Here is a 22492-nt window from a genome sequence, read left to right on the forward strand (position 1 = left end):
TCATTTAATCAACTTGACAAGACATCCAAATAACCCAGTTATATTTTAATAGGAAACTTACGGCTACCCTGTACAAAAAAAGTGAGGTATCACTTTAGAAGAGCTTGATTTTTTGTTTCTTTCTCTAAATGGACCTTAACTGGAAAGCCTGTTGATCACTCTCCTTCCCCCGATTTTGAGAATCACCTCACTCTTTACCTTCTGTCAGCCATCCTCATCTTTCAAAAAGCGTGCCATCAAAAAAGCATTTTAAACAATTTTTTGCAAAACTGGTGACGTGATTAAAATTACATTACCCCAAACAGCGCAAATCATGAATACCAAAATCACACTGCCTTTGATATAGAGAATCATCCATCCATACATTAACAGGGAATAGTAAAAAAAAAAAAAATCTGTTATATAGAATTTTTTTTTTTTTTTTTTTTTGATGTACAAGATTTATTGAAACCAGATCACTAAAGCTCTGGGTGTCTGTTGGGACCTGGAAATACCTTTGTTACTGAGGACCGGATGTACTAATGTTAATCACTAAAACAGGATCCTACCAGTGTGAGATATATGAGCACCAGTTAACAAGCAGCACCTGAAAAAGACTGATATTAAGAAAATCCTGTGCAAAGATCCATGGGCCAAATTTTGCCTCTCCAGCGGCCTCCCTATTCAGCAGAGCCACGTCCTGTTTTTAAGAGGGGGATGGAAGGGTCCCCTGACCTCTGCAGGCTCACCATGTCAGATAAACACAGCAACCAAAGAAACAGAGGGAGATCTGACTGAATACGTGGGGGTCAGTTTATCTGACATCTATACAAAACTAAATGCTCGCCCCAGTGAGAGGGTATCCACTTATCAGAGTTCAGTGATCAGTAAGAAATACAGTTGTGTCGCTGCAATGTCAGTCTGCAGATTTGTGTTTCTTAAAGACAAAAACAAAACCTGTTTTTAGATATCGAGCAATGCTTTGCTCAATCACTAACAGAGGAAATTGATTTTTACCTCCATTTTAGAAAAGGAGCCGCAGTATTTCTTTGTGCTGAAAAATTCCCTTTAACTTCCACAAACTGCATGTTCTTGGGTCTCTGGGAGAGCTGTCTTCTAGAAACCATGGGACCATGTAGTCACTAGTATGGAAAGGTAAAGAGGATGAAATTTCTGTGACCAAAAAAAAAAAAAAAGTCCTGTTGATTTTTTTTTCTTTGCTTGAAGTTTGTTCTGCCTTTTTGAAGAACGTTTGTGAGTTATTGTAAACTACACTTGGCTTACTGGTATCTGAAAGCTCCAGGTTGGCAGGTCTTTGTAATCAGGCACTATAATGCCTTTCAGGCAGATCGTAGGTTAAAGGAAGAATTTAAGAAGATCAACACGAAAAGAAGACAAAGAGCCGATTTTCTTCTAAAAGACCCCCCCTTTTTTTTTCCAGTAACATAAACATTTGTACAGATTGCTATCTTTAAAAAGATGCAGTTATTTTCTTGCCTAGCTGACGGATAGCACCGAAAACTGATTAATCTAAAACAGCAGCCAGTAAGTCACAACTCCTAGTCAACTAAGGCCATTACTTTGCACTAACATTGCTACTCTGACTCAAAGCTAGTTTTAAATCCTTATTAGACCATTTGCTCACTTGGAGGTATATTTTCCTATAGTTTTTGTAATTGGCCACTTGGAATAAAGCAGCTGGCACAGATCATATGGTTAGAGAAATATCAATAGATTTGCCGACTCTTAGGTAAATAGTAGAAAATACTCAGACAGTTACGTTTGGAGTAGTTAACATGTAGAATACAGCTGACGTAACCTGACAGTATCTTCAGTACTCAAACTTGCAAATTTTCCTGTTGAAAACCTCCTATAAAAAAGTCATTTGTTAGGCATAAGACGTAATTATCAGCCCAAAGAAGAATTTTTTCAAAAAGAATTTTAAATTGAAATAATTCTCATATATTACTTTACAAAAACCAAGAAAGGGAAGTGTGATGTTTTCCCATGATTGAGAAATAACATTGAGGGCTATGTGGAATTCAGGGCCAGCTGGAACCTTCCTGTCCTGCAAGACCACTTGAAGGAATAGAATCTGAAAATCTGAAACAAGATGTTAAGTGGAAAAGTTGTAAATCATTACATGAAGCTTTATTTTGTGTCCAAGCGGCCATTTTACTGAGCTTTGACGTATGTTATTCTCCAGAGTTTCACATTTTTCAAACATCGAGAAGTACTTGGATAAGACATTTCTGCAGGATATTATTCAAATCCTATGGGACTTATTTAGATATAAAATAAGAAGGAAATTCTGTATTGGGATAGCTTATCTCTTTTGGTGAGCTGTTATTTAATATCAGAATCATATTTTGAGTTAACTTTGTGAGTAGCAAAAAGGGTTGTGGCCATGACACTGATTTTTTCTGAGATAATATCTTAGTCAAAAGGTTATTTTAGAAAATCTATCAGTTGTTTCTCCTTGTGCTCTTAGAGTAAAATTATTTGCCTTAAATTATAGGTTTATAAAAAAAAATAAACTTGCTTTGAATTTTACAAGTTTACAACTATGTTAGAAATTCACAAGGTTTTCATCTCATCCTAGGAAAGCAGACTCACTAAAATGCATTTTCTAATGCTAATGGCTCTGATGAAGAAAAAAGTCTTTCCTTTTATAAATTAACAATTAGTATCAGAAATAAACGTGTTTGTCAGTTTGCCCCTCTATATGGTGAGAGCGGTGGCAGTTCAGTGTAGAATTCCTCCCTTCCTTGTTGGAGACCCAGGTTCGATTCCCAGCCAGTATACCTCATGTGTAGCCACCACCCACCTGTCAGTGGAGGCTTGCATGTTGCAGTGATGCTGAACAGGCTTTGGTGGAGCTTCCAGATTAAGATGGACTAGGAAGAAAGGTCTGGTGATCTGCTTCCAAAAATCAGCCAATAAAAACCCTATGGATCACACCGGTCCAATGTCGTTATGCATGAGGTCACCGTGAGTCAGGGGCTGACAACAATAACAACAGATAGTAAATTGGTGTTGCATATTTATCCATGACACATGCCCAGAATCCAGAATCCTACCCTGGAAAAAAAGAAAATTCTTAGAGGGGCCCCAGGTGCTTCCATTTGTCTGCAAATGGTCAAACACCATGATAGGAGAGGCGTCCTACATTCCCATGATGGTAAGCCATTATACAACATTTGCACAACCATTGGCTTTGCCATAACCATCGGCTTTGCTGAGCCTGCCCTACACACCTGAAAAAGTGTGTGGTAGGAAGGTGGGAAGCAAGTGTTCTCTCTGTCTTTGTTGTAACCTGAACTTTACCGTGGTTCACAAAAAAAGAAGAGGAGGAAAGAGAAAGGAAGAGAGATTGTTTCCTGAGTGAGTTTGAAATCTCATTGACGAACAAAATGCTATAGCTTTCCTCCTCCATCTGTCTCAGAGTTTTCTCAATCTACTGTGCTACTGAACACAGTAAGACAGATTCAAGGGCATACCTACCTGCACCTTCAGGATCCCAGTGTTGCAGAATTCAGAATCTTTCAGGTTTTAGACAAGTAATTCAGGACATATGCCTTATAATCCTTCATACCCTTGTCAGGGTCTGGGGCAGCACCCGAGATCAAACACATTAACACATCTGCCCTAAAAATATGGGTGTTCACACAAAGTGGGTAGCATAAAAGTCCACCTTGCCTCATACAAGCTAAAAAAAAAGGTTGATTTCTTAGAGATTTTTGGAATTGAGCACCTGCTGTCCTTTTTTTTTTTAATTAAGAAAACCCTCTCCCCGAAGACCTTTGCCTCCATAATGCTCTCATAAAATAAGGAGCAGTTACTGTGGCTCTGTCATGGTGTTCCTGTTTCTGAACTTCAGGCCATCCCTTCCCTTCCTGTTGCACTCGTGTGACTTTCTGGCTTCAGTGCAGTACTATTTTTGTACCAGTGCAACTCAAAGCAGTTGGCGTCAAGAAGAATGCTTCTTCTCCCTAAGCACGTTCTGTTTGCCCACGAGTTTCTCCTACAGATATGGACAGCATCTCTCATTTGACCCAAAGGGAATTTCCTGAAAAAAGTATTTTCTGATTTTTTTAAGGAGAACACACACATGGACTTTGCTTATCCTTCTGTCACATTGGGTTATTGTTATCTTTCATTATGGTATCTTGGATAAATGTGTTGCTGTGGTTCATTTTTGGCAAATTCCTTATTTGATCTATTGATAGAAATCTTAGTTTTCCCAGTAGATCATTTAAACTTTCTATATTTTATAAGCAGTATAGGCAATAGAAGACAGGCCTATCATCTCAAAAATCCCCTAAATGAAAGACCAAAAAAGCATTTGAGATACCACTGCTGTGCTGGCAACATTAATAAAGCTACGTGAAAGTTTTAAGTAAAATCTGGTTAATATTAAAAATGAGGCCCCTCGGTGGTGCAAACGGTTGACACGCTTGCTGCTACAACCGAAAGGTTGGAGGTTCAAGTCCACCCAGAGGCCTCAGAAGAAAGGCTTGGCGATCTACTTCCAAAAAATCAGCCATTGAAAACCCTACGGAGCACAGTTTTACTCAGACACGCAGGGGGTCGCCATGAGTTGAAGTCGACTCAAAATCAACTGGTTAATATTAAAAATAAGAAGACAGGAATTTTATTCTCAGCTTAGCAACTAACTCTCTAAGAGACTTTTTTCTTTTTCTAAAAATGGGACATGACCACAATGCATTGTTTTAAGCTGCTTTTTTCCAGTTGGTATGCAGTGATTCATCAGGTGGAATGAACTCTGCAGGGGCTGGAAAGGTCAAAGTGGCAGACAGTGAGAGAAGAAGCCATGGGCTTCCCAGCACATTTGTTAGGCTATAGCTTCACAAGTCTGAGGCAGAGTGACCAGGTGTCCCATTAGGGCAGTTTCCTGATACTCAGCCACAGTAGTTTGGCCAGATCACCTGACAGGGCTGAACGCCCCTAAGTTATTGCAGATGTTTATGGATAGCAGAAAGGCAAATAGGAAGTTTCTACATATTTGTCCTTTGGGAAGAATTAAGAGCCATGGATCCCTTCCAGAATGTAATGGATTTGGATGGGCTTCACGCCTTGATGATTTCTTGTTTTATTTTCCTATGTAACCTTGTACTGGGGGAAGGGGAGAAGGAAAGGCCAGAGAACCCACTGCATGCTTCACCAAAGAAGTCAAACCTGCGACTGTCATCAGGAAAATGTGTTTGCCGACAAACCGGTTATTTAGTGGGTAACATGAACTCTTCCTTCTTTAGTTCCTTCCTTCCCCAAATACACTTGAAATGTGGTGGGTGTGAGTAAACCCAAACTTAAGCTTCAGGTCAATAAAGGCGCAAACTAATTGCCTTTCTCACAGTTTCATCTGATGAAGGCTTATGGTGCCCTTTCAATATTTGACGTACCTTTCTAGGCACTGATGATTAAGTCAGTGAATCACATCCCTGTTCTCAGGGAGCTTACAGTTAAATTGGGGAGATCCAAAAAGTAAGTCATCATTGTATGCTCTTAAGTATTTAGCAAACTATTTGTTTAAACTATGTCTTAACAGCATGCCAGCAAGGACTCTAAACAATACTTGGGAGTTGAATTGAATTTGCCTTAACACCGGGAGCTTACCTGTTTGACAACCTCCAGTGGCTACCCATTACCTACCAAATAAACTTGAACCCTCTCAGCACGGCATGAGAGTCCTCAAAAATCCTGTGCCTAATCTGCCTTTTCAGCCATTTTTATCATTAACCGGATATATCCCATCCACTCCAGTTGGCCTTCTCAGTTCAAATTACCTGACCTCTGTGACTTTATTCCACTAAGAATATGACATTCCTATCCTTTACTCCAGGCAAGACCACCCCAAGATCCTGCCATTACAGCAGAGCCCACAGGGGCCCTTCTGCCTTCTGAACTTTAGAATTTGCTGTTTGAATTGACGTGGTCAGGCACTGTCCCATATGCCAGTTATCTTATGTGCACATCTTGACTCCCCAGCTAAACTGCAGGCAAGATAAGAACTGTGTCTCATCATTTGGGGGTGGGGGGTTGGTAAGAACTGTGTCTCATCATTTTTTGGATCCCCTATAATACTTTACGGGCTCTGGTGGTACAATGGTTAAGCACTCGCACTCGGTGGCTAACCTAAAGGTCAGCGGTTCGAACCTCCCAGCCACTCCATGGGAGAAAAGACCTGGCAATCTGCTCCTGTAAAGACTACAGCCTAGGAAATCCTATGGGGCAGCTCTGCTCTCTCCTTTAAGGTGGCTGTGAGTCAGAATTGACTCAGCAGCACACAACAACAATAAACAATACTTTGTATATATCAGAGACTCCATAAATGCTTCAGCTTATTGATTATTACCTAATAAATCTTTGCCTTGTCACTTAGATTAGAACAGTTCAATTACTTTTATTTATTGATTCAAAGAATAAGAAATGAGCTCTTTCTTCTGGCTAGTTGTTCAAACCTAGGATTCACAAACCTCATCATTACTGTTTATAGTCCATGTGAAAAAGGCCCTTTCTGGGAGGAGGTATATCATCTCCCAGTGTCCATGTGGTTCGTTGTCACTACATAAATGAACTTAAAGTATCAGTACGGTTTTCCCCAGGAGTACTTGGTCCAGGGGTAGAGCTTGAGTCCATTGCTGTTGGTGGCCTTCCCAGCTGCGTACACGTGGAATGGCACACCCTCTGTTAGCAGCAGTAGGTATTAGGATGTTCACCATCCAGATACCTCAGGAGCTGCCCATCTGTGACTGCTGTATTCCTTCCTTCTTTCATATTGATTTATTGAGCTCCTGTCTTACTGCTTTTTAGATGTTACTGCCCAGGCTCCTATTATTGTTGCCGTTAGGCGTTAGGTTGTTAGTCAATTTCAACTCATACCAACCCCACGTGACAGAGCAGAACTGCCCCATGGGGTTTTCTAGGCTGTAATCATTATTGGAGATCACCAGGTCTTTCTTCCACATAGCCACTGGGTGGGTTTGAACTGCCGACCTTTTGGTTTGCAGCGGAGCACTTAACTATTGTGCCACCAGGGCTCCTTCCCGGGGTCCTAGTCACCAATATTTGCCTGGTTTTGTATGAGCAGTGCAGAAGCTGCTGACATAGCCTAGGCTAGAAGTATGGCTCACCAAAGGCAGGGCTCCACGATGGGAGCCTTCGCAACTCCAGCCAAGGCTTCTGAGGCTCTTTGGTGACCAGTGTAAGGGAACACTTTCAGAATCAGACCCATCCAAAATTGGATGGCACTAATTGCCTCTGGAAGTAGCAAGTGCATGGAAACACCACAGATGTGCTGACCTGGGGCAGAGGCCGTCCACTGAGTGTTGAAGAGGGAACTCAGGCATGTGAAAAGGCTGGTTAAACTAGGGGAGCTAACACATCTTCCATCCCTGACATGGGAGTCTGTGCCGAAAAGAATTCCTATTCCCGGGGCCGGAGGCATAAAACCTCCTAATAGCACCAGGCAGTCCAATTCACACTTTTTAAGTAGTTTCTGGGCCTTGTCAAAAGCAAAAGTTTTTTTTTAGTCATATTTCAGAAAACAGTTTCCAGTGTATGGTGAGTCCAAGCAAAGAGAACTGGCGTTGCATTTGGTGAAGCAACAGCTCTGAAAAAGAGACGGCAGTTATGGTGCCCCTTCTTGGAGCTCCAGAGAGCTTCTCTGGGCTCCTTCCCCGCAAGTGTGCACACACCTCCCAGGCCCTAAGCCTCCACGGTGCTCAGGGGTGCCAGGTCCGTGCTTCCTCTCTGACAGCAGGGTTTAAGAGGGAGACCACGGCCATCTGTAAGCACTCTGCTCTGGTTTCTGCCCTCAGAGGGGAGGCTGTGCGGTTCAGTGTGTTGTGTGCCTTTTTCATCTCTATTAAATAAATAGATAAAGGCCCCCTTCCTCCCACCACTTTTCATTAAAAAGGAACAGATGTGGGGTCTCTCAGACAGGACAGCTGGGTCAGGTCGTATCAAATAGTGTGCTTATTTTCTCAGTCTGATCGCATTTCTTGCCTTCTCTCTGTCTCCCTCCCTCTCTTTCAGCAATGAAGTGGTGAGGAGTGACTTGAAGAAGCTGCCAGCTCTTCCCACCCAAGCCCTGAAGGAGCACCCTTCCCTGGCCTACTGGTACGCTCTACCCTTCTCTGTAAATCTTAGGCATTCCCTCCCAGAGCTAGCCCCAGGGGAGGGAGGTGCATGGGGCTCGGGGCAACTGGATTTACCCTCTAGGATTACTCCAAGTGGGATTAAATGACTTGTGTCTTCATGAAACGGAGTCCCTGGGTGGTGTAAATGGTTAAGGGCTCAGCTGCTAACCGAAAGGCTAGAAGTTCCAGCTCACCCGAGAGGTGCTTTGAAAGAAAGTTCTGGCAACCTACTTCTGAGAAACCAGCCACTGACAACCCTATGGAGCACAGTTCTATTCTGACACACATGGGGTCGCTGTGAGTCAGTATCAACTCGATGGCAGCTGGCGGTGGTGGAGGTCTCTTCATGAAGCCGTTTTCTGCATTTATTTAAATCACCTGTTGTATGAGACCCTTCCTTTTTCTATTTCCTTTCTTAAAAAAAAAAAAAAAAACACTTCTAAAATTTCACTTTGGAAGCATTGCCTCCTTAGAGAGCCTTTCATGTGCAGCTAGGGTTTCATTTTGGAATTCTTGTCATTCGATGACAGGATGTGTGAGGTTTTGTGATGTGGGAGAACTACAGGGTTTTTTTTTTTTTCCCCCTCTGCAGAAGAGAGAGATTGATTCTTTATTTTCCCACAGTGTTTCATATCTCCTGATTTAGCTGCCGTGTAACGTTATGCCGTAGTTCGTCTGTCAGGCTCCAGATTACTGATTCTGAATGAATCAGGCATTTGATGGTGGTTTCAGTCACAGTGGAGCGGGGCTGGCATGCCTGGGTGTTGTGTGGAAATCCTGCCGGGCTCCCAAGCCTTGACCACTTGGTCCTTTCAAAAGTACAGTGCTGCTTCCCCAGGACCCTGCAGACTCCTTAACCAAAATCATCATGACTGCTGGTGTTTAAAAAACAAACTTAGAACAAGTCAACCCTGATAAACTACAGCTTGTGACTCTTGAATACATCTGTGTATACTTTATGAAATATATGAGTTACTAATATTTCATCTCTTCTAGACACTTTTCGAGTCTGCAAACTCATTTTTCCATCATCTGGGCGGCTTTAAGAGATTCCTTTGTTAAGATAGGGCATGTCTGGATGCAGAGTTCATTAGCAGGAAAAACTCCAGCTCGTAAATTATTTCTTCCTAAGCAAGTACCATGATGGAGAAACAGAGCCCAGAGTGAGGGAGCCGCTCCTGTGGCCGAGAGAACTTTTCGGTGTTCTGGAACCCCTAATTTTATCTCCGTGCTGTTTTATTGCCACTCGTCTTTCAGTAACATAGGTGTAGATAAATAATGGCTTTATATAATTACAGTCTTCCCCGAAAAAGCAAAATCTGTTTAACCTACAGGGATTATGCGTGTATCAGCTCCCAGACTTCCAGTCTTGCAGTCTGTGCACATGAACACAAAAAATAACATTCCTGCCTCCTTGTTCCTGAAGCCCTCCTGTCCTCATGCCCAATTCTTTAAGCTCCCAGGGCCTTGCCTTCTATATGCTCCCAGCTTTTCACTTTCAGGAAACCAAAGGTGAAGGTGATGGAAAAAGGTAACTATGACACCAGGAGTTTTCTATGATGGGCATATATTTGCCAGGAGGGCTGTATCGTTGATGGGTCATCTGGAGTCAGAGTTGCCTTTAGCCTAGTCCATCCCCCAACCATCTCTTATTCATTTGTTTACAAGAATCTTTTGGAGTCTTGGTGGCACACTGGTTAGCAGCTCAGCTGCTAACCAAAAAGGTCAGCAGTTCGAATCCACCAGCCACTCCTTGGAAACCCAGTGGGGCAGATCTGCTCTGTCCTATAGGGTCACTGTGAGTCAGAATCAACTCAACAGCAGCAGGTTCGAGTTATGCTCATTTCAGAGTTATGCCCTCTGCTTCCTCTCTGTCTCTCTGGAATTTTCTTTCATTATTTCCACAATCTGCTCTGTGCCCACGTGCCATAGCGTCGCTAAAAGTTGGAATCAAATCAAGAGCGACTGCTTTTTTGTTTTAATGCACGTACTTTCTCTTTTATAAATATGAATGTCATCATCTGTATCCACATCTGAGCTATCTTGCCGGAGCATCCCTGTACCTTGGTGACCAGCCCAGCACGTTCCCTGTGCCTTATTTAGACCTATTAGTGGCCATACCACTATCTGAGTGCACTTAGAGGGCAGCAGGACAGAGGGAAGGGTATTTTTGAAGCAGGTCTCCTTAGGCTTCACAGCCCAGATTATGTACAGAGAAGCCAGCATCATGGACTATCCTGACGATGCACTGCTTAAAAAAAGAGAAAAAAAAGACCCTTCATCATATCTCACTGTAGTGAACTAGTATTTAATATTGCGGCCTGCCTGGATTTTTAAAAACCAAACACTTAAGGAAAGGGATAAATGCTGTTCGTGCTTCAAGTATAGAATGGAGATAGATAACAGAGCTAGGAGACCAAGTTGTTCCAAGTTTTTCCCTCCCGGCCTCAGCATCCTCATTCATCATCAAGATTTACCCTGATGCTTCTTGGTAGAGGTAACCTCTTCCCACACCTCCATCACAGTCCCAGGCCATTTCCTCCTCTCAGGTTGCCCTGATCATTCCTGAATGGTTCACAGTTCTCAGGGCTCCCCCACTGTCACAGGCATTCAAAGACAAGCCAGACCACTTTCACACCAAAATAACCCATGGGGAGCCCACCCACGTTAGTCAGGGGAGGCATTATAATCTGGTGAGCCAAGCATTGGGTTTCAGAATCCCAGCCAAGTCTCCGAATTATGGGGTAACGACAGTCTGGGTAACTTTCATTCTTTCTCTGCTACCTCGATTTCTCCAACTGTATAATGAGATTAGCCATACCAGCCTACTTCAGGATGTAATTAAGAGAGGACATATAGAGTCATATAATGGAACGGAATGGAACAGAATGGAATGGAATGGAATGCGGATAATAATGCTGAGTGAACATGTAATTGGGAGAAAGATGTGGCAGTCTTCTTCCGTAAAGATTACAGCCTTGGAAACCCTGTGGGGCAGTTCTCTGTCCTGTAGGGTCGCTATGAGTCGGAATCAACTCGACAGAAGTGGGTTTGTTTTTTATTTATTTATTTTTCTTTTTAAACATTCAATAATCCTATCTGTTAACCTTCCTCAAGCATTTAACAAGTGTGGACTTCTCACACCAAGTATTTGCCTACCTAGGAGAGGTATCTGAGACCAAACATTAGAATTATGTGACCAGGGCCACAGCACCAGGCAGGGTCAGAGCCCTGACCTGGATTTTCCTTGGCGGGCCTAGCTTGTGAATGGCAGGCCAGCCTACAGTGCCTGAAGGACAGCTTCCTTCACTCTAGAATCACTGACTTCTGCAGGCCGGTGGCTCCTCCTACACAGAGAACCACATTGTCCTTACCCTGTTTCCCCTTCAAGAGCCTTGGAATTTCCTGGGCCCCCTTGTCTGTGTAGAGACCATTTAACTTAACTGCACGACCCAGCCCACGGCTGCGGCACCGTCAGCTTTGGCAGTTTACCTGTCTCCTTTCAAGTAACACTTTACTGTGTCCTCCAAACAGTTTTTTGGAATTCAGTTTATTTTGATGCCTGGGTTTCTGATAGCGTATTTCATTTAGTCTCATTCACAAATCTGGGGCATTCGGAAATGTGGTGGTCTGCAAAGCTAGGTGCATTTCCAAAACCTATTGCCATTGAGTCGATTTCAGCCATCTGTCAATTCCAGAAGAGGATGGGAGTGGGGCAGAGGACAGAATAGGTTTTCGGTAAGCATTGCATGTACTAGCAGACAATGGGACCACCCACTGCTGTCCAGTTAATTCTGACTCATAGTGACCCATAGGATTTCCAAGGCTGTAAATCTCTATGGAAGCAGACTGCCACATCTCTCTCCTGCAGAGCTGCTGGTAGTTTTGAACCGCTGACTTTCAGTTAACAGTCAATCATTTAACCACTGCACTACTAGGGCTCCTTAGCCAGTGGTGGGCCCATGATGTTTAAATTGGGGCAACTACCACAGCCAACTGGCAGTGTTCAGCCTGTTCCGACTCATGGTGACGCCATGTGTGTCAGAGTAGAACTGTGCTCCATAGGGCTTTCAATGGCTGATTTTTCAGAAGTAGATCACCAGGCCTTTCTTTCAAGGTGCCTCTGGGTGGACATGAACCCCCAACCTTTCAGTTAGCTGCTAAGCATGTTAACCATCTGCACCAGCCAGGGCACTCAAACTGAGGCAAAGGGAATGGGAAAAAATGAGGAAGGTATAGATAGTTATTGTGGCTTCACCAGTGGGCTCAGACAGCAAGAGACTCAGGGCGAGGTAGATGGCAAAGGTTTCTGCGGCTGTCAGGCACTGTGGGGGCTTGTGGTGGGGCCACTCAGCTGGTAAACAGCTGCACAGCTGCCTGAAGGTGTTTTTGACTTTCCCTGGTATTCTTCCTGAGCCTTGCTTGTGTTCACAGCTACAGCAGTATGTTGATTTTCTTCTCCCCATCTCACCCCATGGGTCATCTCTCCAAGAGCTAAAAAGGAAAAAGGCTCATGTTAACACTGAGTTGCTTGACCCTGGATCTAGGAGTTGACCTCACAAAATTCTAGATCATGTGGTAGGAAATGGCCATGGATTTAGTCAGTAGGTGAGGAGAAGAGCTAGAAAAAACACCCTGAACCTCTTGACACAAGTCTGCTGGTCCACTGAGGTTGGGCCTACTCCTGAGATGTTTGGACTTATATCCATCAGTGGATGGATGTGAGGCCATCTGCCTACTCCTGCATCCCTGTGATTGCCAAAAGGAAGCTCCTCAGGAGTTCTCTGTCAGGAGAGGACTTTGTCTTACTTGAAGGAGAAATTCCAAAATATGGCTGGATTTGCTCCTGGAGCAGAGGGTGCCCAGACCCCACAGAAGTGGCTCTCCAAGAAGAGAAAAGCCCCTCACAGCTCACCAACCTGTATTCTGAGTATTGATAAAGACACTGTTTTGTGAAGAACTTTATCTTTCAGTCATGTACCAAGTTTCAGACAACTGAAATTAAAAAATATTAATTGAAGTTTGAAAGATAATTACCCCTAAGTTAGGATATATGTTATTGTTGTTGTCAGATGCCATTGAGTTAGTTCCGACTCATAGCAACCCTATATACAGCAGAACGAGACACTGCCCAGTCCTGTACCATCCTCACAATCGTTATTATGCTTGAGCGCACCGTTGTACTCACTGTGTCCATCCATCCTTCCTCTTTTTCACTGACTCTCTACCAAGCATGATTTCCTTCTCCAAGAACTGGTCCTTCTTGCTAACATGTCCAAATTATGTGAGACAAAGTGTCTCCAGCATTGCTTCTAAGAAGCATTTTGGTTGTACCTCTTCCAAGACAGATCTGTTCGTTCTTCTGGCAGTCCATAGGCATATAGACTAGGACATGTAGTCTAGCTTAAAAAAAAAAAAAGGGGCAGATGAAATAAACCTTTAGATAAATTCTGGGATAATAAATTAACAATAGATAATAAAGGTTAACTAATGAGAAGTTACCACTCCTAGGATCGCCTCCTGTCAGAAATTTTACTGAGAACAGACAGGAGTTCACTTTGCCTGTGGTGAGAAGGAGTCTGGAGCAGAAGAGTGAGAAATAAGGTTCTCCAAGCTGGGGTGGCCAGATCATGGAGGCAGAGATGTTTGGACTCATATCCATCAGTGGATGGATGTGAGGCCATCTGCCTACTCCTGCATCCCTGTGATTGCCAAAGTTGGCTCTGCCGTTCTGAAGGCACTGGTGGGAGCAGCTATCACGCTCACCTCAGTGGGCACCAGAGTCACTTTCTGGAGAACGCCCTGTGCTGCCGAGGCTGCCCTCTGCACTGTCAAAGAAAGGCATGCCTCGCCATTATCCCCCAAGGAGTAAGCTAACCTCTTGTTGTTTTAGAGCTGAGATTTCAAAAGATAAAAGACTGCCCATCTAATTACTGCTAGTTGGCTGGTTGTTGTTTCTCCACTGCTCCTCTGAGGCTTTTGTTGCTTTATGGTTTATATTAACCAGACCAAAATTCCAGAACTTTCCCATCCTCCTTGGAAGCATTTAATCCCTGACTAATTCAGGTAGGTAGGTTGTAGGGGGAATCCTTGGGTGGTACAAAGGGTAACACGCTCAGCTACTAACTGAAAGGTTGAAGGTTCCAGTTCATCCCAGAGGTGCCTTGAAAGAAAGTTCTGACAATCTACTTCTGAAAAGGCAGCCACTGAAAACCCTGTGGGGCACAGTTCTCCCCTGACACACATGGGGCCACCATGAATCAGAGTTGACTATGCAGCAGCGGGTTAGTTGGTTAGGATGTGGGGTACTCTGTTCAGGTCAACTCATACCCTCCCCACATTGCAACCTGTATAGACAGGATTAAGGGGGACAAGAGGAGACAGAAGGAGAACCTGAGAGAATATAACCAGGGTGTCCACTCCTGGTCTCTGCTTTGTATAAGCTCTGGCCAGTCAGTTCTTCTTCACATGATGCTGCTCAGTGTCCCTCCCCACTGGTAACAGATATGTGCTCCCTGGTTCTTCCTCATCTCCCATACAATAGTCCCTTGGAAGGGGCTGACCCAAAACCTGGGCTGTAATCTTATCTCACTGAGTATAAGTCCAACATAGAGAATTGAGTCCTTTAAGGGAAAACAAACATTCTCTAGTAAATCTATAACTTGAGGGATTTCACCCAGGCTGAGTTTGGAAATGCCACTTTAGGACAGAGCATTTTCCTGGAGCACTTGGCTCCTTGGAGCTTCTCATGGGGCTGGTTGGGCTCAGGAGAAGTATTTCAGTTAGCAAGATGCTTGGCTGTTGACTTGGGGACTATAATAACAGAAATCTTTTCTTCTAATTCCAGTGAAGACAGAGTCATCGAGCACTACAAGAAACTGAATGGCCAGACAAGAGGTCAAGCAATTGTGAAGTAAGTGGACCTTCCCTATGCTCATGAGGATTGCATTTGTTTGTGTTAATATATCATATGCCAAGATGGTTAAATTCTGCTTGGGAAGGCGTGTCTCTGGGGATGATGTTTCCATTTAATTTTCAAGTAAATAACCACTGAGAACTTTACCACACACACGAAAAAATGTATATGATACCAGTTCTGTTGACTAACCAGCCTGTGCACATTGTTTGTGTGTGTGTGTTGTCTTCCCAATTCTTCAGCTACATGAGCATCGTGGAATCTCTCCCAACCTACGGGGTTCATTATTATGCAGTGAAGGTAAGTGAACCCTCCTTAGAGAACACATTTTGCAAAGGTTGCCAAGCCTGTCCTAAAGCAAAAACCAGCAAACAAATAAAAACTTTCTCATGTTTTCTTTTCCATCTTATCAAAGTTTGTTTGTAGGTGGTGGGGAAGAGGCTTGGTCAGGAAGATTGCATGCTAGGGAAGTTGCGGGCAGCTGAATTTTATCCCAGGTACAGCAAGACTTGACAGAGTCACTCTCCAAAACTGATTTTCCCTTTTGTGAAGTAGGTAGAATAAATCCCTACTTCCCTGCACTCAGTCAAATCCTGGGAGAGCAGGTCTGCTCTAATTAAGGGGGATGGCTCTCCCTATACCCCTTAATTACAGAGCTACTCTGTAGGAAAACTCCATCTAAATACAATGATAGAGAAAGAAAGCTTTGAGCTGCATCAGCAGTGTTTTCCTTGGTGGTCAAATGCCATGTTGGTAACTTTACAGAACTAGGATTACAGGGTTACAAATTGAGTACATAACCACAAACGTCTTCTTAAATATTGCAATGGCAAGTCCAATGTGACATTGATCCCGTTCTGAATTCTTTTTAATTTTGTGTAAAATGTCCCAGACCGGGACCTCACCTTTAAAATAATAGCTAATGATGTCCCAGAGACCCGTTTTCTGTGATGAAAAAGGATAACTTCCTTTCTGTCTCCTTCCTTAATTTGCCCCATATGAAAAGTTTAACGCTAAATTTATTACCTAAAGTCCAGCAAAAAGAGTAGAAAACACTTCTACGCTCAAGAAAAGTTCCACCATACAACCTGAGAGTCTCTGGGTCCTCCACCAGTTTCTTTCACATGTTTCCACCCAACTATATTTTTAATTCCTTAGACTAAAACACTTTTCATTCACCTTTGTGTCATCCATGGCAGCTGGTTTAATATGCTACATGTCATTTGTATGCATTTAATTACCTGTATCTCCAGTAAACCTCAGCTCCTTGGTAGCAAAGACTATGTATTTATTGTCTTCTACTGTTTATTCCCAGAACATAGGGTAGTGTCTTGCATATAGTAGAAGCACCTTCCCACCCTGTGCTGCCCTTGGCCTGTTAGGGGCATCCTGGATAAAGTGGAAGCACTTGTTGCTTTGATTTCTTCATCTTTAAAATTAGAGGCATCCCCTTCAAAAGTCTCCATGGCCCCTTCTAGCTCTGAGAGTCAATGACAGTTTCTGCGCTCAGAAGGTCATGTTATTAGAATGCTCAGCATATCTCAAATTGTCCTTCGTGGTGAGTGAAGGACCTAGCGTTGCAAGCACAGTCTTAAAAAAAAAAAAAAAAACAGGGCATTGATTACTTATTTATAAAGGGTGAAGGGCCCGTGGCTGTGCTGCTGATTAGGAATAGAGTTGGGCCCCAGCCCAAGGGCTCTTTCATGTCACTCTTCACATAACGGACAACGATTAGAGAATGGGGCTCATCCGTTAAGGTACAAAGTAGAGAATTAGCTTCCATCCATTTCAAGGAAATTGCATTTTTCTTCACCTTCAGATGACCAGGAAGTATCCTCTTGGTTTGTGTTTATCTTCTCCAGACCCCATTTCTACCCACACTCCTTTTTATGTCCTAGGACAAGCAGGGAATACCTTGGTGGCTGGGGCTGAGCTACAAAGGAATCTTCCAGTATGACTACCATGATAAAGTGAAGCCAAGGAAGGTAAGCATGTTCTTTTCTGTGGGATTAATTACTCTTAGATGGGTAGAGGAACAGGTGTAGAAATGAATAAAGATGCTATCTGGTACAGCCGAAGGGCCTCTGGGCTCACCAGTCCCCAGCTAGTATGAGTATATACAAATTGTTGTTGTTGTTAGGTGCTGTCAAGTCAGTTCCGACTGGTAATGATCCTATATCCGTCATGTACATCGGGTTGAAATAATGCCTGGTCCTGCACCATCTTCACAATCGTTGTTGAGTTTGAGCCCATTGTTGCAGCCATTGTGTCAATCCATCTCGTTGAGGGTCTTCCTCTTTTTTGCTAACCCTCTACTCTACCAAGCATGATGTCCTTTTTCAGGGACTGATCCTTCCTCATAACATGCCAAAGTATGTAAAATGAAGTCTTGCCATCCTTGCTTCTAAGGAGCATTCTATCTGTACTTCTTCCAAGATGGATTTGTTTGTTCTTCTGGCAGTCCATGGTATATTCAATATTCTTCCCTAATGCCATAATTCAAATGCATCAGTTCTTCTTTGGTCTTCATTATTCATTGTCCAGCTTTCTCATGCATATGAGGCAATTGAAAACACCATGGCTTGGGTCAGGCACACCTTAGTCCTCAAAATGACACCCTTTGCTTTTTAACACTTTAAAGAGATCTTTTGCAGCAGATTTGTCCGATGCCACATGTCGTTTGATTTCTTGACTTCTGTTTCCATGGGCGTCAATGTATACAAATTACCCCACAGTAATCTTTTTAATCTAGTCTGAGCTTTCCGAGTAAATACAGTTTCTCCCTGTCACTGAGGAAACCTAAACTGTTACACTTATTTAAGATAAAGTGACTGGCTCAGTTCTCCCAATGCAAAAGGATTAAAGGACTTTGAGGAACTATTGTCTTCCTTAATTTACCAGGGTGCTATATACATTGCGAAAATAAAGTAACATCTCTCTTGAATCTTGAAGCCAACCTAAGTTCTCTCAAAGGTTTTTTGGAGCAGGAAGGTGTGCAGGCTAAAGGAAGAGATTGTAGGTCAAACAGAGGTGAAAAATAAAGAATAAGAGAAGTTCTTGGAGATCCAGTAAATATTTATGGCATGTTAGAAGTGATCAGAAATCTGGGAAAATAAAGCCATTTGCCAATGAAAAGGTAAAGCAGAGGGAGCTCTGCAAAGTCATTGTAAACATAAAACAAAGTGTTCGAAGCGGGCACAGCATTTGCCTTTTGTCTCTGTTTTTATTTACACACATTTTTCGGACCAGAACAAATTAAAAAATTATAATGGAAAAATATCTCTGAGGCAAGTGCTGTCAGTCACATTCTCTGGCAAAGATTAAGGGGGCAACGGTATGCGTTGAAACCCTAAAACATATATTAAAAGTCTATCAAAACCACGCTTGCTTTAGGGGAGGGAAAGCAATATTGATCCATTACGTCATTCCATGTTGGTTTCCAAGCTTCTTTATCCATGAGTAGGATTGAAAACCACACTACATTTCTGAGCTTATCTTAATCTGTCCAGTTAACATCTGCCTGAGCCAACTTCTTTAGTATATTGACAGGAAAAAGGAAAAAAAAAAGGCTTTATGTTGGAAGGACTTTCATTCCATGGATCAGTGCATCAGTTAAGTTCTAAGAAAAGACTGTGAGCAAATGATGGATTGCTTAGAATCTTGGGAACAATCGGGAGGAATCAGGCTCTTGAGGGCGTACGTTGTTTTACGTGGCTGTCTCCAAAACCTCTTCAGTTTCCACTGAAATGCTGCAAGAGGTGAATTGTACCCTGCATTCTTATTTTTTCCCTTTTTGTTTTCCTTGACTGTAGGGGTCCATACTTCCGCCTCACTTTATCTTTCTTCCTGTTTGCTCTGTGCCTATTCCCTGTGCAGCCTTTTTAATTTTCAGTGCTTTTTCTTCTCTAGTTCTGTCTTCACACCCTCCTTTTTACATCGACTTTCCTTCTCCTTTCAACCTGCCTGGCCGTTTTTTTCCACTTGCAAAAGGCAAAAATACTCCTAGATCCTTTAGCAAAATCCTGGTCACAGTTTATTCAGCTCTTTTTTGCCTGCATGTGGTAGAACAGCAAGGCCAAAGTGGATAACTGAGATTTATGGCAGAATTAATTAAAATCCAGTGGTTGAAATTTCCTCTCCCACTAAGCTTTTTTGAAAGACATACTAACAAGTATTCATACTTGTTCAGTTTAATTTGTTGATCTCTTTAAGCTTTCTTTATTTCTGCTTGACCCACTCTAATTGAGGTATTGGTGAAGATTGATAAGGTAATGAGATAGCACTTGATATTTGTAATACATGGCGTGAGACACATAAGCGAGGGCTCAATAAATTGCAACTATTATTGTAAGGCTCTAAAACAGACTTCAAGATAAGGGGAAATAAGAAGCCAAAGGTGTGAATAATCAGCCACTGAGTGAAAGAATTTACTATAATTTGTGGAACTTATCTGGGCCAGGGAATTAAAAATATTAAAAGGTCAGTATATTTTTCCAGGTCATTGGCTCTAACTCAAACTGAGTTGTTATTTAAAATAACTTATGCTTCTGTAGCCTCTGAGGAAATAGTTGGAATTCTCAAGCCTATTACTAATTGAGGGACAACCAAGTTATCCAAGTCATTGTTCATTCATTCATTCAAAGAACATTTATTGCGTACCTGTTATGTACCACGTACACTATAGGGCATTGGGGTAAATAAGACATAACTCATGTACTTGAAGCCTGCCCAGTCAATCAGGGAGAGCAATGTGTGATGATTGCACTGTGTTGCTACCTGCTATAAGAAGAAGTCTGTGTGAGCGTTGGTGGTGAATTAAATGAGGGAGTCATTGACTGGGCTTAAGGAGAAGAAGGAAGTCTTTACAGAGGCAGCCAAGCATGAGCTGGGTCTTAAAGGGTGAACAGAATTTCCCAGATGGACAAACGGGGCAGGGAGGCTGTCCAGGTACAAGACCAGCGTGCATGAAGACAGTGATGGGGAGCAGCATGGCATCACGGGAATCACACATTACCATTTGGGGCTAGAACGTAAGGGAGAGGAGAGGAGCTAACAAGTGATAGGTCTTGAAGGCTTTATAAGGAGTCAGGACTTCGTCCTCCCAGCTGTGGGAACCACAGAACACTGGAAGCAGAGGAGCAACGTATCAGATTTTCACTGTTACAGAAGCCTCATTCTGGCTTCTATGTGGAGGGTGGACTGGATGAATACAGGACAATACTTGCAAACCAGGGCATTGTTACAACAGTATAGGCCAGAAATGATGGAGGAGTTGAGGCTGGGTATCAGTAATAGGGAAAGAGAAGAGGAAATGGAAACAAGATGTTTAGAAGGTGGATGTTACCGATCAATTGTAGGAGGCAGAAGGCAGCAGTAAGGGAAGGTGGGAACCTAGAATGACTCCCAGGACACTTGATCACTTATATTCCAAATGATACATATATCAGGTACTTACTGATCTTCACTAGTACCTCAACTAGAGTGGGGCAAGCAGAAATAAATGGAATATAAGAGAAGTGGAAATCTGAGATAAGTTCAGTTTAGGACTTGCAAAGTTTTAGGTTTGATGGAACATCCAGGTAGCTCCCTCTCCTCGTTCCTTCCTCTCTCCCCCCCCCTTCTCCCTCCCCCTCAGTAGGCAGTTGGATATTCATTTGGAGCTCAAAAGTATCAAGAATTTCCTAAGTACAGAGGGGACAGGAAAGCTGGTAATAGGGAACCCAAGGTTAAGAAGGGAGAGTGTTGACATGTTATGGAGTTGTTAGCCAATATCATAAAACAATATGTGTACTAACTGTTTAATGAGAAACTAGTTCTGTAAACCTTCACCTAAAGTACAATTAAAAAAAAAAAAGAATTTTCTAAGTGCAACTGAACTGTAGAGACTGAGCAGAGAAAGGAAATCAGCACACCAGAGAACTCAACACTAGTTGTCAATGGGTGGAGTCTCTGGGTGGTGCAGATGGGTAATGTGCTGAACTGTTTACCAAAAGGTTGGAGGTTCAAGTCTAGCCAGAAGCACCTCAGAAGAAAGGCCTGGCAATCTGCTTCTGAAAAATAAGCCGTTGAAACCCTGTGCATCACAGTTCTACTCTGACACACGTGGGGCCACCATGAATCGGAGTTGACTCGAGGGCGATTGGTGGTAGTCGTGAGTAAGCGATTTAGTTCCCTATCACCGTGCCTGTAGGGTTGCTGTGAGTTGGAATCACCTCAGTGGCAACAGGTTTTTTTTTTTGTTTGTTTTATCGTCATTCTTACTGTGAGACACAGAGGCAGATCCAGTTTGCGGAGACGCCGAAGCTTATACAATTTGGGGAGCCCTCTTTAAGAAATGAGTATACTCTCAGAACATAAAATTAAGAACCGATCTGTAAAAGGAAGTGAAGTCCAGGCTTCTTCAGCCTCACAGAGTATATACCTCTGCTAAAGCATCGGATGGGACTTGAATGCCAAACCCCTGAGCCATAGCTAAGGAGTCCCAGGTACGAGAAGACCTGGGCAGGGAGTCTGTTTTTTCTTCTCACACTCAGCATCATCACCATCCCTGAAAAGCCACGTTGGTTGTGTTTAACAGACACGTTGAGTCTCAGAATACCAAGAGTACAAACCCAGGTGGCGGCGTTCTGAATCTGAAGAGGCGCACACACATGAGAACGAGTATCAGTGCAAGTTCACCCACGAAGTGCCACACACTGCCGTACGTCAGACACTTACGTGAAACTGAATTTACAGATGCCAGAGCCGCATCCCTATCCTCCTGACCCCTACCCTTTACCCAGCCATTTGGACATTTAGAAGGCCTCGCAGTTGATTCCCATGTGCAGCAGAGCTGAGGACCACCACTTGCATCCCTCTGTGCTACCCCGACAAACTCAGGCTTGTGTCTAACCGTGCCTCTACTCCTGAGAGCTGGGGAATCCCGAAGCCCAGGACTCTGGCTGGGCGAGCGCCTCACGTGGCACAGTCCTCTAGGTGGCGCTCCTGTCTCTTGGCACTGCAGCCAGGCAGAGCTCGGCGGCCTCGAGCCGCCAGCAGTGCTCAGGAAACAGGGCGTGGCCCCCTGTTCTGTGCACGTGGGGCTCTTCTGCGGGGGCAGCTGCATCTCCAGCCCACGCAGCTGCCCCCGCCTAGCCACAGACCAAGGCCCTCCCTGACACTTCTGACCCAGTCCCGTGGCTGTGTCGGATGGCGCCACTATCATAAGAGCCAACATTCAAGTAGAGGCAGTGGCAGGGTGAGCCTCCTCCCTTTCCTTTGAAGGGCCTAGAGGCGTTCTCTGGTAGCACAGCTTTCATAGCGTCAGCAAACCATTAGCACCATCGGACATGCTCAGTAGCCTCCGAAGAGAATCCACTCAAGTGTTCCCATATGGCTCACTGAAAAAAAAAAAAAAAAACTGAAGAGACAGCTGAGTCTGTCCAGAAATAGGCCA

General features: G+C 43.4%; 1 protein-coding gene and 1 long non-coding RNA gene across 9 annotated transcripts in view; one reads left to right on the forward strand and one right to left on the reverse strand.

Moving 5' to 3' along the window:
- FRMD4A (FERM domain containing 4A) overlaps positions 1 to 22492 on the forward strand; it is a 373626-nt gene that overhangs the window by 263371 nt on the left and 87763 nt on the right. For all 8 annotated transcript variants that reach the window (XM_049881957.1, XM_049881962.1, XM_049881958.1 and 5 more), the window contains exons 8-11: positions 8038 to 8121; positions 14989 to 15054; positions 15300 to 15357; positions 16956 to 17042. In XM_049881957.1, the coding sequence (XP_049737914.1) occupies positions 8038 to 8121; positions 14989 to 15054; positions 15300 to 15357; positions 16956 to 17042 (295 nt within the window). The remainder of the gene's footprint in view (positions 1 to 8037; positions 8122 to 14988; positions 15055 to 15299; positions 15358 to 16955; positions 17043 to 22492) is intronic.
- Positions 2749 to 22492, reverse strand: part of LOC126074970 (uncharacterized) — a 43666-nt gene continuing 23922 nt past the window's right edge. Inside the window, exon 4 of the long non-coding RNA XR_007517089.1 lies at positions 2749 to 2982. This is a non-coding gene — a long non-coding RNA (uncharacterized LOC126074970). The remainder of the gene's footprint in view (positions 2983 to 22492) is intronic.

Source organism: Elephas maximus, chromosome 4 (assembly GCF_024166365.1).
Source record: "Elephas maximus indicus isolate mEleMax1 chromosome 4, mEleMax1 primary haplotype, whole genome shotgun sequence".
In the NCBI taxonomy this organism is placed as follows: Eukaryota; Metazoa; Chordata; class Mammalia; order Proboscidea; family Elephantidae; genus Elephas; species Elephas maximus.